Below are 14,967 nucleotides of genomic sequence, written 5' to 3'. Positions count from 1 at the left end.
TCGCTAGCGGCAACATTGATTTAACCGTCAAGTTTTGACTTGACACTTGACAGTCTATTTGAAACATCAAAGCGCTGCTGCTCATCTTCTCAGCTTTGATTGAAATAGAATTTGACAATGAAAATAAAATGTAATTTGATATTGTTTTCGATTTAATTCTTATCTAGACATCTGTTTCCATATCATTTAGATAATTCCGTTGACGACAATAAATATGAGTTATCTCATAAAAAGTAATTTCGCGTGGGGTATAATTGTAAGCAAGTGAAGATGTGTCAATCGACGCGGTTCCTGCAAATGGTAAACAAACCGTGCTTATACGATTTATTTGAATATGTGAGTCACTGATGCATTTAACGCAATTCGGTATCAGTTAGTGATTTAGTGTCAAGGAGAAGCGACTACGAGGCGTTATCGAGTGTCCGCTATCTCGATGTAGCGGGAAATACGCGCACATTGTTATTCTATCAGCAAAATCACGGATTCGCGCGCTCTGTTACACTGTAAGTATTTGCATTATCTTTAAAGTCTTATCTCGTAATGTGTAAGCATAAGTTAGGAATGTTGTGATTATACTTATACGTAGTACGTCATTGTTAGTATTCGTTTCGCTTCGTATCACAATATTGTTATGTCGTCAATTTTGTACTCTAACATCACATGATCTTAGCGTTCTGTGCTTAGAACTCAGATAAAACATCTCCATGTAACTCAATCAAGTAACTGTAGTATAAAATAGAAAGAAAAATAATTTAAGGGTATGATCTCATCCGAAATAATATCTTGATTATTACCTAATTAATTCACACTGTCAAATAAACAATAGGTTGCAAGGTTGAGCAATATTTTCTGAATATTCTCAGGATATTTTTTCACTATACATATATTATAATCTGAAAATAGCAGAATATATCTAGAAACTTATAAATAACTCTTATTCTTTTACAATTTCCTGTACTACGAGGGTGCGTTTTTAAGTCCGCGGAATGGCAGGGTTGGAGGGGGGATAGCGGGCTCGTTAAGGGCGGTACGTGTTAAGTGACTCATAAATAGTATAAATATAAAGTTTTATCACAATTGCATCATTAGTTTTAAAACTATCGACAATTAAACAACTCAATCCGGAAGAAAATTGGAAGTATGGAGAAAATCGAGCATCGCGCCGTTATAAAGTTCCTTACCAAGCAAGGAAAGTCTGTGCAAATCATAATGGAAGAGATGTCATCGGTTTACGGGGACTCTTGCCCTGGAAAAACGATGGTTTACAAGTGGAACAACCTTTTTAAGCAAGGCAGGGATTCACTTGAAGACGACCCACGACCAGGACGGTCTGTTGAGGTGACCATTCCGGAAACGATAGCGGAAGTCGAAAAATTAGTACTGGAAGATGCTCGGCTAAAGAAGAAACAGCTTGCAGAAATGGTTGGAGTATCGGATACAACCATTTTTAAAATTCTGCATGACCATCTTGGCATGACTAAGGTCAGCGCGCGGTGGGTGCCGAGAATGCTCACGCCGCCTCAGAAACAACAGCGCGTTGAATGTTCCCGTGCGTTTTTGAACCTCTGTGGAGAAGATAAGGATATTGTACTGAATCGAATTGTTACTGGAGATGAAACTTGGGTTCACCATTATGAACCTGAGTCTAAACAAGACTCCATGCAGTGGCATAAAAAGGGTATAGCACCTCTTAAAAAGTTTAAGGTGTCACAATCGGCCGGCAAACTCATGGCGACAGTCTTTTGGGATGCAGAAGGAATTTTGTTAATAGATTACAAAGTTAAAGGTGTCTCTATAACCGGAGAATATTACGCAACAATCTTGGAGCGGTTAAAAGAAGCCATCAAAGAAAAAAGACGAGGAAAATTATCCAGAGGTGTCCTGCTGTTGCACGACAATGCGCCCGTACACAAGAGCCGTATTGCACTGGCTGCCCTGCATAAGGTGGGCTTTGATATTTTAAATCACCCACCCTATAGTCCAGACCTGGCTCCCAGCGATTATTATCTCTTTCCAAAAATGAAAAAAGAGCTTCGTGGAAAGAAATTTTCTACAGACGAAGAAGTAAAGGACGCAATTTCCTCGTATTTTTCCGACAAGGACAAAACATTTTTTTATGAGGGTTTAAATAAGTTAATACAAAGATCTGAAAAATGCATTCGTCTTGCAGGAGAATATGTAGAAAAAGAAAAATAATTTTGACATTTTATTTTCGCTCCTTGTGCCTCATTCCGCGAACTTAAAAACGTACCCTCGTATGTCCTAGCTGTAAGTTTTCCTAAATAAAATAAAATTTTCGAATTTGGTAGAACCCTTTGTAGTTCGACTCCGGCTGCACCACTGCCACACCTATTTCTACCTAATAACAGCAGTGTGAGGCACTGCTGTGTTCCGGTTTGAAGGGTGTGGTAAGGGAGACATACTTTTCCAGGGCATTCAAGCTTAGTCCTCAGGGGTAGCAGCGCATCTGTGGCCGACCTCAGATAGAAATATCTAATCCTATCTGGGGTTGATTACAGATGTGCATGGGCAGCAGTAGCCACTTATCATTTGGTGGACTGCATGCTCGTCTGCTACCCCTATATAATAAAAAAAAAACTAAATATTGTGTCTATTACAAAAATAAAATTTAAGTTTTATCCATTATAAATAAAAAGCATACAGCTTATCTTATGTAAAGTGGTGCATTATCTGCTGTTTTGGTTTTTGATCTACCTATTGGTATACCTGTAACTTCTCACTTTAAGTAATATTGGTAACCTAGAATTTAATTTTATATTCACATTGATGCTACTGGCAAGTTTCATTTGAGATTTTTGTATAATTTTGATAAACACTAATATAATAAGTAAAAACATATGCACATTTAATGATGTTAGCTCTGATGACTAAGTTGGAAAATAAAAATAAACAGGTATACAGCTGTGCAAAGAAGGTAAAATTTTTCATGATGGTGGTGTCACTGTCAATAACAGATAATAATTTTGAGTCTCATAAATATGAATGAGAATGCCCATTTGTTTTCAATTAAAATGTAGTTTTCTACATAAAAAGAGGAACGTGCTTACTAACTTGCATATGACAATAATGTCACACCAAGTGAAAAAAGAAGATTAATACAATAAACAATATATTTTATATCTGAAACAGTTTACAAGAATTGAATGTCTGTTCAGTAAATATATATATTCATTATAATTAATAATAATAACTAAAGTAAAAATTATAATTAGTAATTATATTTTTTTATATATTTGTAATGAATATCTTAAATATCCGATGTTCAAAGTAGATATAGCATTTGTGCATTAACCATTGAACCATGGACATTTACTGCCTATAAATATCATAAAACATGTGTAGAGGAGTACTGAATCATATTTAACTATTTCATGATTTACTTTCCATGAAAATATCTAATTTTGTGGTAACTCACTTGTTTGTAATAGGTATGTGTGCTATTAATATGTTATGGTAATATTTCTTTGAACACTATGATAGTCATAAGAGCATTGTAACTATGGTGTTTTTATTATGAAATGTAGAACGAAAATAAATCATACACTCAAATTAGTTTACATTGAAGTATTATATGTAAAAATATCTTTCTTTGTCTATGTCTTATTTATTTCACATATTTTCTTGTAACATTGAGGTAGAAAGTCAGACAATTTTATACTACCTGCAGCTGATAACAAATTGCTTTTCTTATGGACTAAGAAGGTAGTCTCATTAATTTTTTTTTACCTCCCTGTCAGACCATACTGGCTGTGGTAAATATTAATTTATTATTGTTAGAATATCATGGTCAAAATATATTTGCACCAGATAAATATGCTTGTTTATTCAGTATGTTATAAATTGGTGTGGTTTTGGTATTATATTTCTATTGAAATTTGTAATTGTATGAGTAAGTTAAAGATTTCCTTTTTAGGAAAGTATGGCAGCAACCCCGAATTCGCCTCAGAGCATGGGCTCAACCAACACAGTGTTCAACACACAGACTCGGTTTGATCCCTCCTATGTCAGAACACTTCCAGGAATGGCCAAGATTGCAGTTATTGTAAGTTTAATTGATTTTATTATCCATAAAACCGAATTTAAATAAGATTTCTTTTTTTATAACATAGTAGCAGACGAGCATGCAGTCCACCTCATGGTAAGTGGCTACTGCCGCCCATGGACATCTGTAATCAACTCCAGATAGGATTAGATATTCCTACCTGAGGTTGGCCACAGATGCGCCACTACCCCTGATGACAAAGCTGGAACGACTCGGAAAAGTCTGTCTCCCTTACCACACCCTTCAAAACGAAACACAGCAGCGCCTAACACTGCTGTTATTAGGTTGAAATAGGTATGGCGGTGTTGCCGCCGGAGTCGAACCACAAAGGGTTCTACCACCTTCAAAGAAAGAATTTTTCATATTTCAATATTTAGAATGAAAAACTTATCGAAAATTACGGATTTAAGATTTTTGGCACTATGCTTACTATAATATACCGCTATAGTCGTAACTTTGATTCCCAGTTGAAATACAGAAATGTTTACAATAATAATATTAGCTAGCAGTGTAAAGTAATAACAAAATAATACTAAACTCTTTTGATAAGTATGTCTAAGATATAGGTGAGTACTGGTTAGGATAATAAGTGTATAATGAAACTAACCTACGCCACACATGCATATCTTAAACTGGTGGGTATTTAAGTATGATATTTGCGCTGATATTCTATATGTCACACGGACAAATACATAGAAAGGGTTCTTGAAAACTCTTGAAAAGGATGAAGGAAAGCTCCTACTTAGGCCAAATAGGAGTCTTCCTTTTAGGTCTTGAAAGACCATACGTATTAGATTAAATTAATGGAGATTCTCATATTCGGTCGATTTATAATTAAATATGCACGCATAATTCGATAAGCCAGAGGATGCAGTAAGGCTCGTCTCCCACGCTCTAATCATATACCTAGATACATTTAAATGCATTCATAAAAAACAACATGTAACCTTCGATAATATCTCGTTTACTTCACTAATGTTTTTATAAGCAATGTTAACATTCTATAAATTCGTATATTTTTCGATTTTGTGAGGTTTCGACAGCCTTGAAATTAATAACATCAAAAAATGGAGAAAATTTGGGTGTTTTGTCGTTTCAATGTCGTCGTATAATATCAGACTGTCTTGTAAGAATTAGATCGGAATCCTATGTGTGGTTGATTTGATATGATGTCATTTATCATCTTACCATCAAGCAGACTGCGAATTTGTTTGGATTTCATTATAAACACACGAATTCGGGACCGTCTATCTGTGGAATTAGGTACGTGCCCAACCTGTACGTGGGAGTAGCAACTCCTGTTAACGTAAGAAATATCCGTGGCAGGTTCTGAATCTGCTCGGGTTCATCTGCATCCAGTCGTCTGCGTTCTGGTCGAACGGTCGCGGCGTGTACTTCAACGTGGTGGCGCACCTGGGGCTGTGGTTCTCGCTGGCGATGTTGCTGCTGTACATGTTCCACGTGGTGGAGCGGTACCACAAGATCAAATGGCTGCATGTGGAGATGGTGGCGTGCGGGGCGATCGCCTTCCTGTACCTCATCGCGTCCACTATTGTCGTCGCGTTCGGCGCCGCTGCCTACTCTGCTGCTGGGGTGAGGATTTAAGTAATACTTAGTTCATGTTGTAAGAGTTCAAAATCTATTATCAGTCTTCAGTTGAAATTTATATGTTAATTCATAGGTAGCGTATCTTATGTTAGTAGCCACTGTTGTCCGTAGACATTTGTAACCAAGTTTATGTGTATCTCAATTCAATCAGAGATGTGCAGATATGTACGATAGAAAGTATAAACATGAATCTGCCTTAAAAATCTTCCAACCATTACCAACTACACATCATTCAACGTACGTAGTCATTAATGCTACTGTTGTGAGATAGTGAATAAATGCGACAGTGGTGCCGCCATAACTGAACTACAGTAAGTTCTTATTTCTTCATTTGATACTGTTTATATTATATTTGTCTATCTGTATAGATAGAGCAATCTTGAAATCCCTTAAGTTATCTTTATAAGAATTTTAAATCCTATTTTTGTACCGAATATGTGACTCCTATTGTGTTCGAGGATTTTAAATGCAAATTTTACACGTTTTACTAATATCAAAATACGATATAACTTCAGCGCTAACTTCTTTCTGGTAAAGTCATTAGTATTGTAAAACCTCATAACAATAAAACCTTTTAAAAATGTGGTTACTGCGGTCATTGTAATAACTGCTACAGCAATAAAAGTTATTAGGCTTTGTTCGTAATGAGGATGACGCACGACCTCCGTGCACTGGCGTAGTGAGACGAAACCCGGATTTGTCACCACAATCACCGAGCTCGGTGAAATAATGAAATTAGTTTCTCTGATTTCATTTTACTTCGTAGTTAAGTCACGTACGGGAGATGGTAGATAGAGCGGTACGGACCTCTGTTGAAATATAAGGAAGATATTGAAATATGATCGCGTGTCTGCTAAAACTAGTGTGTGTGCACGGGGCGGGCTGTCAGATTTTGAGAAGCTGTAGGCGAACGCCTGTCACTATTATGTTTGCTATGTTTTAATACGGACATTACAGACACGAGAACGTGTAACCGCGTCAATTTTACCGGGCGCTCTTTCTTGTAGGTTGATTCTTATGTTACTATTTTATAAGTTGCTAAAAAAGAGTCCACCTCCGGACAAGGTTTATTTAATTTGGAGTTGGGAAAACTTAATGTTATACGTAAAGTGTCGATATCGTTCCGCAGTTCTTCGGTTACTTGGCGATGGTGGTGTACGGGTTCGAAGCGTTCCTGGCGGCGCGGGCGGTGCGCGCGGGCGCGCCGGCGCAGGGCGCGCGCGTGGCCGCCAAGCCGCCGCACGCGCTCGCGCCGCCCGCCTAGCACCACACCCAACCGGAAACTAACTAGAGACGTTAAAAAATAATCGATTTTTACAGTAATGTTAATCGATTGTTCATAAATCGATTATATAAGTTACACCGGCACCGGTATGCCACCGTTTTTATTTAATCAACTAATACCTACGTATGAACTTAATTCTAGATTTTTCATCCGTTGCATAGATACGAACTGTTTCTTAAAAATAGATTTAAACACGTAATTTATATAATCGATTTATGAAAAATCGATTAATATTACTGTAAAAATCGATTATAAGAAAATAATAATCGTTTAAAATAAAATTCGATTATTTTGTAACATCTGTAAAACTAACCAGTACCTAAGGTACGTCTTAATAAACGGTACTGGGCGGTTACTACCACCTCTTAATACAATATTATTTTAATCATACATTGAAATTTCGTACCACGACCTCGTTATGTAAGATTGTTTTTGCAATATTACAATAAGCAGTTTTGTATGATATCGGTTGAGATTGTTCATTATTTTTTTTTTGCAGGAAATTTATTTTTAAGCAAAATATGACAACTTCAGTTGGATTTATAAAAAGGATAAGCGAAAAATGAATGAAGGTTTAAGTTTGTTCAACTGCGTATGACGGAATACAATCAAGACCGTCATGCGAAAGAGATGACACTATAGTCTGATTTATAATTAGGTGTCCAAAATGTAAACAAAGAAATGTCACTGTCAAAATTAACAAGAAACAAAAACTTTAACAAACTTAACAAAAAACTAAATTTTTAACAGCTATACACAATTTAACAACCATGATTGATTGATTGATTGAATAGTTTCTCTTAGCTAAAATGAAACTAATACGTATTGTGTACCTAAACCTTATATAAGAAATACAAAATTTGTATATACCTTCCTTATCAATTTAAATATTTTAGTATTTTTAATATGTATTTTTTGCTGTTGCCACAATGTTACATTGTTATTGTGTTACGTTGTTATTGTGATTCTATATGAAGCTATGAACTATAAGCCTATATTTAATAAAAAAAAATCTTTAAGTTATATATCTTATATAAAAAATTTTGATTATTTTATTCTTGTTTTTATTCTGTACCGAACTTTTATAACTGATTTTATAGAGCACTTTGTATGAAATCTAACTTAATCTTATTTATGATGTCATAAAAATGTGGACTAATTGAGATTAGTATTCGAATTTTGGGATCTTTATGTAAATTAAATAATTAATTAATATTGCCCGGTTATCAAATTAAATTTCGAAATATTTTTGAAAATTGCTTGAATATAATTGACGCTATTATTGCATTGTATTTGTAAGAAACATTGTTTATTTATTTTTATATCTTTGCATATACATATATTGTGTAAATATTGTATTGTTTAAGTACACGCATTTCAAGTTAGTCACATTTATTTTTGTAATAGGTTTATAATTAAGTATAAGTCAATCATAATTTCTGTGTCATAAATTAAGAAATTTAACGTACCAGTTAAGTTACTAAATCTTTGTCACTTTAAAATTTTTAAATACTGTGGATCTATGTATTAGTTTTTCTTTAATATGTGAGATCCTCCGTATCGAGGAAATATAAAGTTATTATCCTTCTGTTGATCGTAGATATTACCCATTCTCAGTTTCATTACAAATATAATTGGTGCAGTGCCACCTGCTTTTAAAAAAGCAGTAGCAAATTTTTAATGTAGATTTTACCTTCGAGACATGCTTGTATTAATTTAGATTTTATAAAAAAAAAACTTAGTTTACATGTTTACATGCATGTCTACATACGCAGGCTCCCACACACACGCCCACATACAAATGCGCGCGTACCAGCCGTGACACTCATTGCCGGACATAAATTATATATAAATTAAATTGTCTCATTTAATGTAAAAAGTGGGTAATAATGATTCTACAGACAAAAAAAGATTGTATTCTGTTAAGCTTAATTATTCATACTTTAAGTATTTATTTTAGTCATAAAAGACACCTTACTGTACCTTGATTAGTACTTACTTCTCTTCTATATCTCCACTATGCACTTTTAACTACTTATTGTACATACGCTTACATATAAGTTTGAAGCTAAATGTTGACCAAATTACCACATAAGAATTAAGAGTATATTTAAGAGCAATGTTTAACTAGTTATATTATATACTGTAGCACTAAATAAGAACCATAAGCAACTTTTTCTTAATATTACACTGGCCTTTACATATATTTTGATATTACAGTGGTTACATTTTATTCGATCCGTTATTGGAGTAAGCTTGTTATTGGATTTAATATTCCATCCTTAAAGTCACCCATTAAATTACCCAATTAATTTGGTCCAGTACAGGCTAATAAGGCAACATTAATTTATGATGTGGTTGGTGATCAGATACATGTATTTTAAATGATTTGAATATAACTTTATTTGAAATATAATATATTATAGTATAAGCATTAGACACGAAAAGTTCACTTTTATCTGTTCTATGTGGACTAATATTTCATTCAATGTTAAATTTGCAATATGTACTTACTAATTTGATAGCTCATACCATATTATATCGAGGATTAACTTCAAAGTCACTTCACTTGCATGTTTTGAAACGTTGATTCTTTAATTGAGAAGCATGGCAGTGTTATAGCGAGTTATGTAGCAACGCCCAGACCTCACGATCGCCATAAGCATAGCTAGTATATATTCACCCGTCCGTCCGTCTTTCAGGTTTTTTGCTCATATTTGTGTCAAATATTAATGTTAGTAATAATACGATTTACATTAAATAGTTAAGTATATTTACCTTTCTATATAATAGAAAATACTAAGTACTACTCTACTCTTCTGTTCATCAACTTCACGTAATATGCCTATTATTGAAAAACTCTGTTTAAAATAATAATTTTGTTCTGTTGATCTTTGAAAATAGTGTGAACGCTACGGCCTTGATTTAGCAACGGAGAATCAATCAGAAACACTCCATAAATAAAAATTAAATTGTTTTGGTTTATAAAATCATATTTATACATTTATTTTAGGCTGGTTACTATGTAACCATGTTTTGGTCTCGACTCAACGAGGAAGGAAAAATATTCTAATTTATAAAGAAGATATAACAATATAATTAGACTTGAAAATTTATGTTAGTATTAAAATTATTACCTATATATTCTAATAACATGTGATATTGCTAGACTTTAAATAAAATATAATTAAACAATGTATGCTCAGCTTATTTAAAAAGCGTAAAACAGTGACTGAAAATTAACATTTTGGGTCGTACATTTTCTTAAATTCATTATTATGTAACATCGCCGGTGCCATCACATGTTATAATTATAAATTATCCAAAACCCGTTTCATAAAAATGTAATTTGAGCTTTGATAAAAATGTATGTTATCAATTCTTTTGTAAGTTATTTATTGTAGAGTTAAATAAAACTGCGAAAGTGTTCCTGTGCGTTTTATTATAATTGGTTAACAAATATTTAAAGTTATGTAATAACTACGTTACCTGACCTTTTTTTCTATCGAGGGGGAAACCTTCAAAAGGTACCCGGTGCCGTGGGAGCGACACGGGATTATGTGGGACTTTTACCGCACTAAAACCTCCCCGGTGGCCGTCCTCGGCGCTGCGTAGAGGACTCCGGGATCTCCAAAGGAACGCGACCGGAGTTCTCTCAGCGCACTACCCCGTCGGGCTCGGCCCAGGTGAGTTTGTATCACCACACCGTCTGGTGTATACGACGGAATGCGACCAGACATACCGCCGTCCTACCCGGGGTTGCTAGCCGGGCGGCTCGAGCTCCCACTCTTGCCGCCCGCAACCCCGAAAGCCACTTTTAGTTGCCTCTTACGACAGGCAGGAGATACCGTAGCCCTAGTCTGGTCCCGGAACTACAGGGACAACGTTACCTGACCTTTTTTTTTTTGTTTACGAGGGGGAAACCTTCAAAAGGTACCCGACGACGTGGGAGCGACGCCGGGTTATGTGGAACTTTTACCGCACTAAAACCCCCCCCGGTAGCCGTCCTCAGCGCTTGGCGGAGAACTCCGGGATCTCCGATGGAACACAACCGGAGTCCTTCGAGCGCAATGCCCCTATTGGGCTCTGCCCTTGGGGGAGCAATTTACGCTCCTCCCGCACACCTGGTGTTTACGACGGCATGCGGCTACACACACCGCCGTCCTTCCCTGGGTTGCTTGTTGGACGGTTTGAGCTCCCATTCTTGCCGCCCGCAACTCCAGAAGTCCCCCTTTAGTCTCGTACGACAGGCAGGGGATACTGTAGCCCTGTTCTAGCCCAAAATTTTAATCCAAGGTCTATGTGTCTACCACATCACCATTACTAATCCACGCATAACCACAACCATACCCCACGGCAGGACAAAATGTTGGCAAGCAGTGTGTCCAAAGTAGTTGCGATGTACCTAATCAGTATACCAAAATGTAGGCCAATTTCAATAAACTTACGCATTATTATATACGAAATTTGCACTCGTCCACGTTGTCGTGTATTTGTCTGAATAGACGTTATCTGAAATTTCGCGTTTCTAGCTTCGAACCTAACAGATTCCCATATACATGCATATAAAACTTTTACCTCCTAAGTAGAATTTCAAAAACACATATGCATCAATAAATACTTTATCAGCAAATTTCTGAAAGCTAATATTCAACACCAGCGGTCTGCAACCCGACACTCATGGGTGGTGTGTGGCACGCGACTCACCCTTGTGGCCCGCGGGTCTGCGCGTTACTAATAACTGGTCAAGTGCAAGTCAAACCCGCACCTGGAAGGTTCCGTACAACTAAAATTTTTTTTTTTTTTTTAATTTATAGTATTTAATATTGCAGCAGCCATTAAAGTACACACATTGTGAAAATTTGAACTGTCTACCTTTAACGGTTCAAAAGTTAGTTGGAAAAATATCGAATAGCAGTTTGTGTTGTATGGGTTTTTGTTTTCAACTTTTTTTTTATTTTTAGTATTTGTTGTTATAGCGGCCACAGTTATGCATCCTCTGTAAGAATTTCAAATGTCTATCTATTACGGTTCCAGAGATAGAGCCCTGTGACACACGGACAGACGGACAGACAGCGAAGTCTTAGTACTTAATAGGGTTCCATTTTTATCCTTTGGGTACGGAACCCTAAAAAACCGCTGTTCTGCACTTCAGCACGCGCAATACATTCCCATGTTAAAAATATATGTTACGACGGCCCGTGGAATTTCGCCCTACACTAAACTTCTCTGCACTATGTTCTTTTTCCAGACACGCCAAAGGAAGTGACTTCAATAACGGTTTTTAAAGAAACTTTCTTTACTTGAAACAGATGTGTAAACAGAAAGGCATAATGCATGCACCCTTTTATAACCGTTTAAGGGTTGATCTAAAAAAAACAGTGACTCAGATGCTTCATTGAGTCCAATGATAAGAAGCTCTATTATTTTGAACCAGAATTCTATTTTTTTAAAGCTAAATATCTATTATTTTGAAGCTAAATGCTATTTTTACAATCCTTGTTTCCAAATTAACGGATTTTAAAATAAAGTTCTATTCCCTATTAATCGAACTTAAGGTTTTATTTTCCAAAAACTGTAAAATATGTGTTCTATTATTTTCAATCGAAAAGCTAAATACCAATTTTCATAGACTTTGTTTCAAAATCTGCGGACTTCCCAACAAACTTTCAACCCCTATTTTACCCTCTTAAGGGTAGATTTTCCATAAATGGTGTTGAAAAAGTTCTATTATTTCCAACAGGAAAGCCAAATGCAAATTTTTATAGTCCTTGCTTCCGAATTAACGGAGTTTGAAATAAAATTCCAACCCCCATTTAACGACCTCAAGGGATGATTTTCCAAAAACAATGAAATAGGTTATTAATTATTTTCTACCGAAAACCCAAATACCGATTTTCGTACAGTTAACATTAACACTGGGGGACTTTCATACAAACTTACAACTTTATTTAACCCAAATAAGGGTTGATTTTCCAAAAACGATAGAATTAAAGTTTTACTATATCTAACCGGTAAGGGAATGGCTAACTTTCATAGTGCTGGCTTTCATACTGGCAAATTTAAAATAAGCTCTCAACCCCTATTTTACCAACTTAAGGGTTGATTTTGCAAAAATGGTGAAATAGGTATTTAATTATGTTTAATCGAAAACCTAAATACCGATTTTCATAGAGTTTACATATGTAAACTGGGGAAATTCCATACAAACTTACAACCCTTATTTAACCCACATAGGGGTTGATTTTCCAAAAACGGTAGAACTAAAGTTCTATTATATCTAATCAGTAAAGCAATGGCTAACTTTCATAGTGCTGGCTTTCATACTGGCAAATTTTAAAATAAGCTGTCAACCCCTTTTTACCAACTTGAGGGTTGATTTTACAAAAATGGTGAAATAGGTATTTAATTATTTTCTATCGAAATCCCAAATACCGATTTTCGTACAGTTTACATTAAAACTGAGGGACTTTCATACAAACTTACAACCCTTATTTAACCCACATAGGGGTTGATTTTCCAAAAATGGTAAAACTAAAGTCATATTATATAAAAAAATAAAAATAAAAAATAAAAATATTTTATTGATCTTAACACAGTCACATTTCCAAGTCGCGAGAGCCCTGTACTTGGTTCTAGACCTGTGTTACAGGTACTCCGCTCATCCACCGGAACTTCATACAGTGTGTTATTCAACAAACATGACATTATTTTTTTTTTTTTAAATTACAAATTTCAAGCCTTAACTAAATATGAGGGAATGAATGTATTTGGGTTTATGTGTATGTATGTGTATGTGTGTGTGTGTGCGCGTGTGTGTGTGTGTGTGTGTGAGTGCGTGTACGTGTATAAAAATACCAGTTATCTATTAAATGTTGAACCTACAATCGATCGATGAATATATTGCTCTGTTTCATCGTAGTTTAATTCCTGTAAGTGTTGTGTTACTAGTCTTTTAACATGAATTCGGGACAGAGAATAAAAATTGAGTTTGGTATTTAACTTATTGTAAAGGTAGGCGGACATGAAGGCAAATTGTTTCTTTTTGAACATTGTTCGACATCGCGGGATCTGACAGACAGGGGGGCTTCTACGTTTACATTGTAGAGGGTAAAAGTATGGAAGGTGTGTATGAAGCTTCATTATGCAGTGTAATATATAAATTTGACGTGTGGTCAGTAATTTGTAAGTACTATGCAGTTCATATGTCGGAAACCGAATAGGTTTTTTTAAAAATAACCTTCAGGAGTGATCTTTGAGTTCTTTCCAGTATTATTAAATGGGTCTATCTAACCAGTAAAGCAATGGCTAACTTACATAGTGCTGGCTTTCAAATTGGCAAATTTTAAAATAAGCGGTCAACCCTTATTTTACCAACTTAAGGGTTGATTTTCCAAAAATGGCGAAATACATATTTAATTATTTTTAATCGAAAACCCTTATACCGATTTTCATAGAGTTTACATCAAAACTGGGGGAGCTTTCATACAAACTTACAACCCTTATTTAACCCACATAGGGGTTGATATTCCAAAAACGGTAGAACTAAAGTTCTATTATATCTAACCAGTAAAGCAATGGCTAACTTTCATAGTGCTGACTTTCAAAATGGCAAAATTTAAAATAAGCTGTCAACCCCTATTTAACCACCTTTAGGGTTGATTTTGGAAAAACCCTTATATTAGATTTTTATTACTTTAAATCAGAAAGCTAAATACCAATTCTCATCCAGTTTGTTTTAAAACTGACGGACTTTCATATTAACTTTCAACCCCCATTTAACCCCCTTAACGGTGGAATATCAAAAAATCCGTTCTTAGTGCGCATCTACATTATAAAATGAAGTTATATTTCAAATTTCATGATTGTAGCTTCAGTAGTTTCGTCAAAACCTTGATTAATACGTTTTGAACGTGAGTATCTTTTCGCTTTTATATATATATATATATATATATATATATATATATATATATATATATATATATATATATATATATATATATATATATAA

At 35.1% G+C, this 14,967-nt stretch overlaps 1 protein-coding gene across 1 annotated transcript; it reads left to right on the top strand.

Annotated features, from left to right (window-relative positions):
* The first annotated feature begins 50 nt into the window (after positions 1 to 50).
* On the top strand, positions 51 to 10,385 carry LOC140747664 (CKLF-like MARVEL transmembrane domain-containing protein 4). Its single transcript, XM_073080194.1, has 4 exons — positions 51 to 503; positions 3,935 to 4,063; positions 5,390 to 5,656; positions 6,801 to 10,385. The coding sequence occupies exons 2-4, from the start codon at positions 3,941 to 3,943 to the stop codon at positions 6,933 to 6,935; spliced, it is 525 nt and encodes a 174-aa protein (XP_072936295.1). The 5' UTR covers positions 51 to 503; positions 3,935 to 3,940; the 3' UTR covers positions 6,936 to 10,385.
* Positions 10,386 to 14,967: the final 4,582 nt, after the last annotated feature.

This window comes from Epargyreus clarus, unplaced genomic scaffold (genome assembly GCF_041222505.1).
Source record: "Epargyreus clarus isolate Ecla_fem2 unplaced genomic scaffold, WU_Ecla_fem_2.2 ptg000015l, whole genome shotgun sequence".
NCBI lineage: Eukaryota > Metazoa > Arthropoda > Insecta > Lepidoptera > Hesperiidae > Epargyreus > Epargyreus clarus.
The sequence above is the reverse complement of the archived record's forward strand: the minus strand, read 5'-3'. Positions and strand labels throughout refer to the sequence as shown.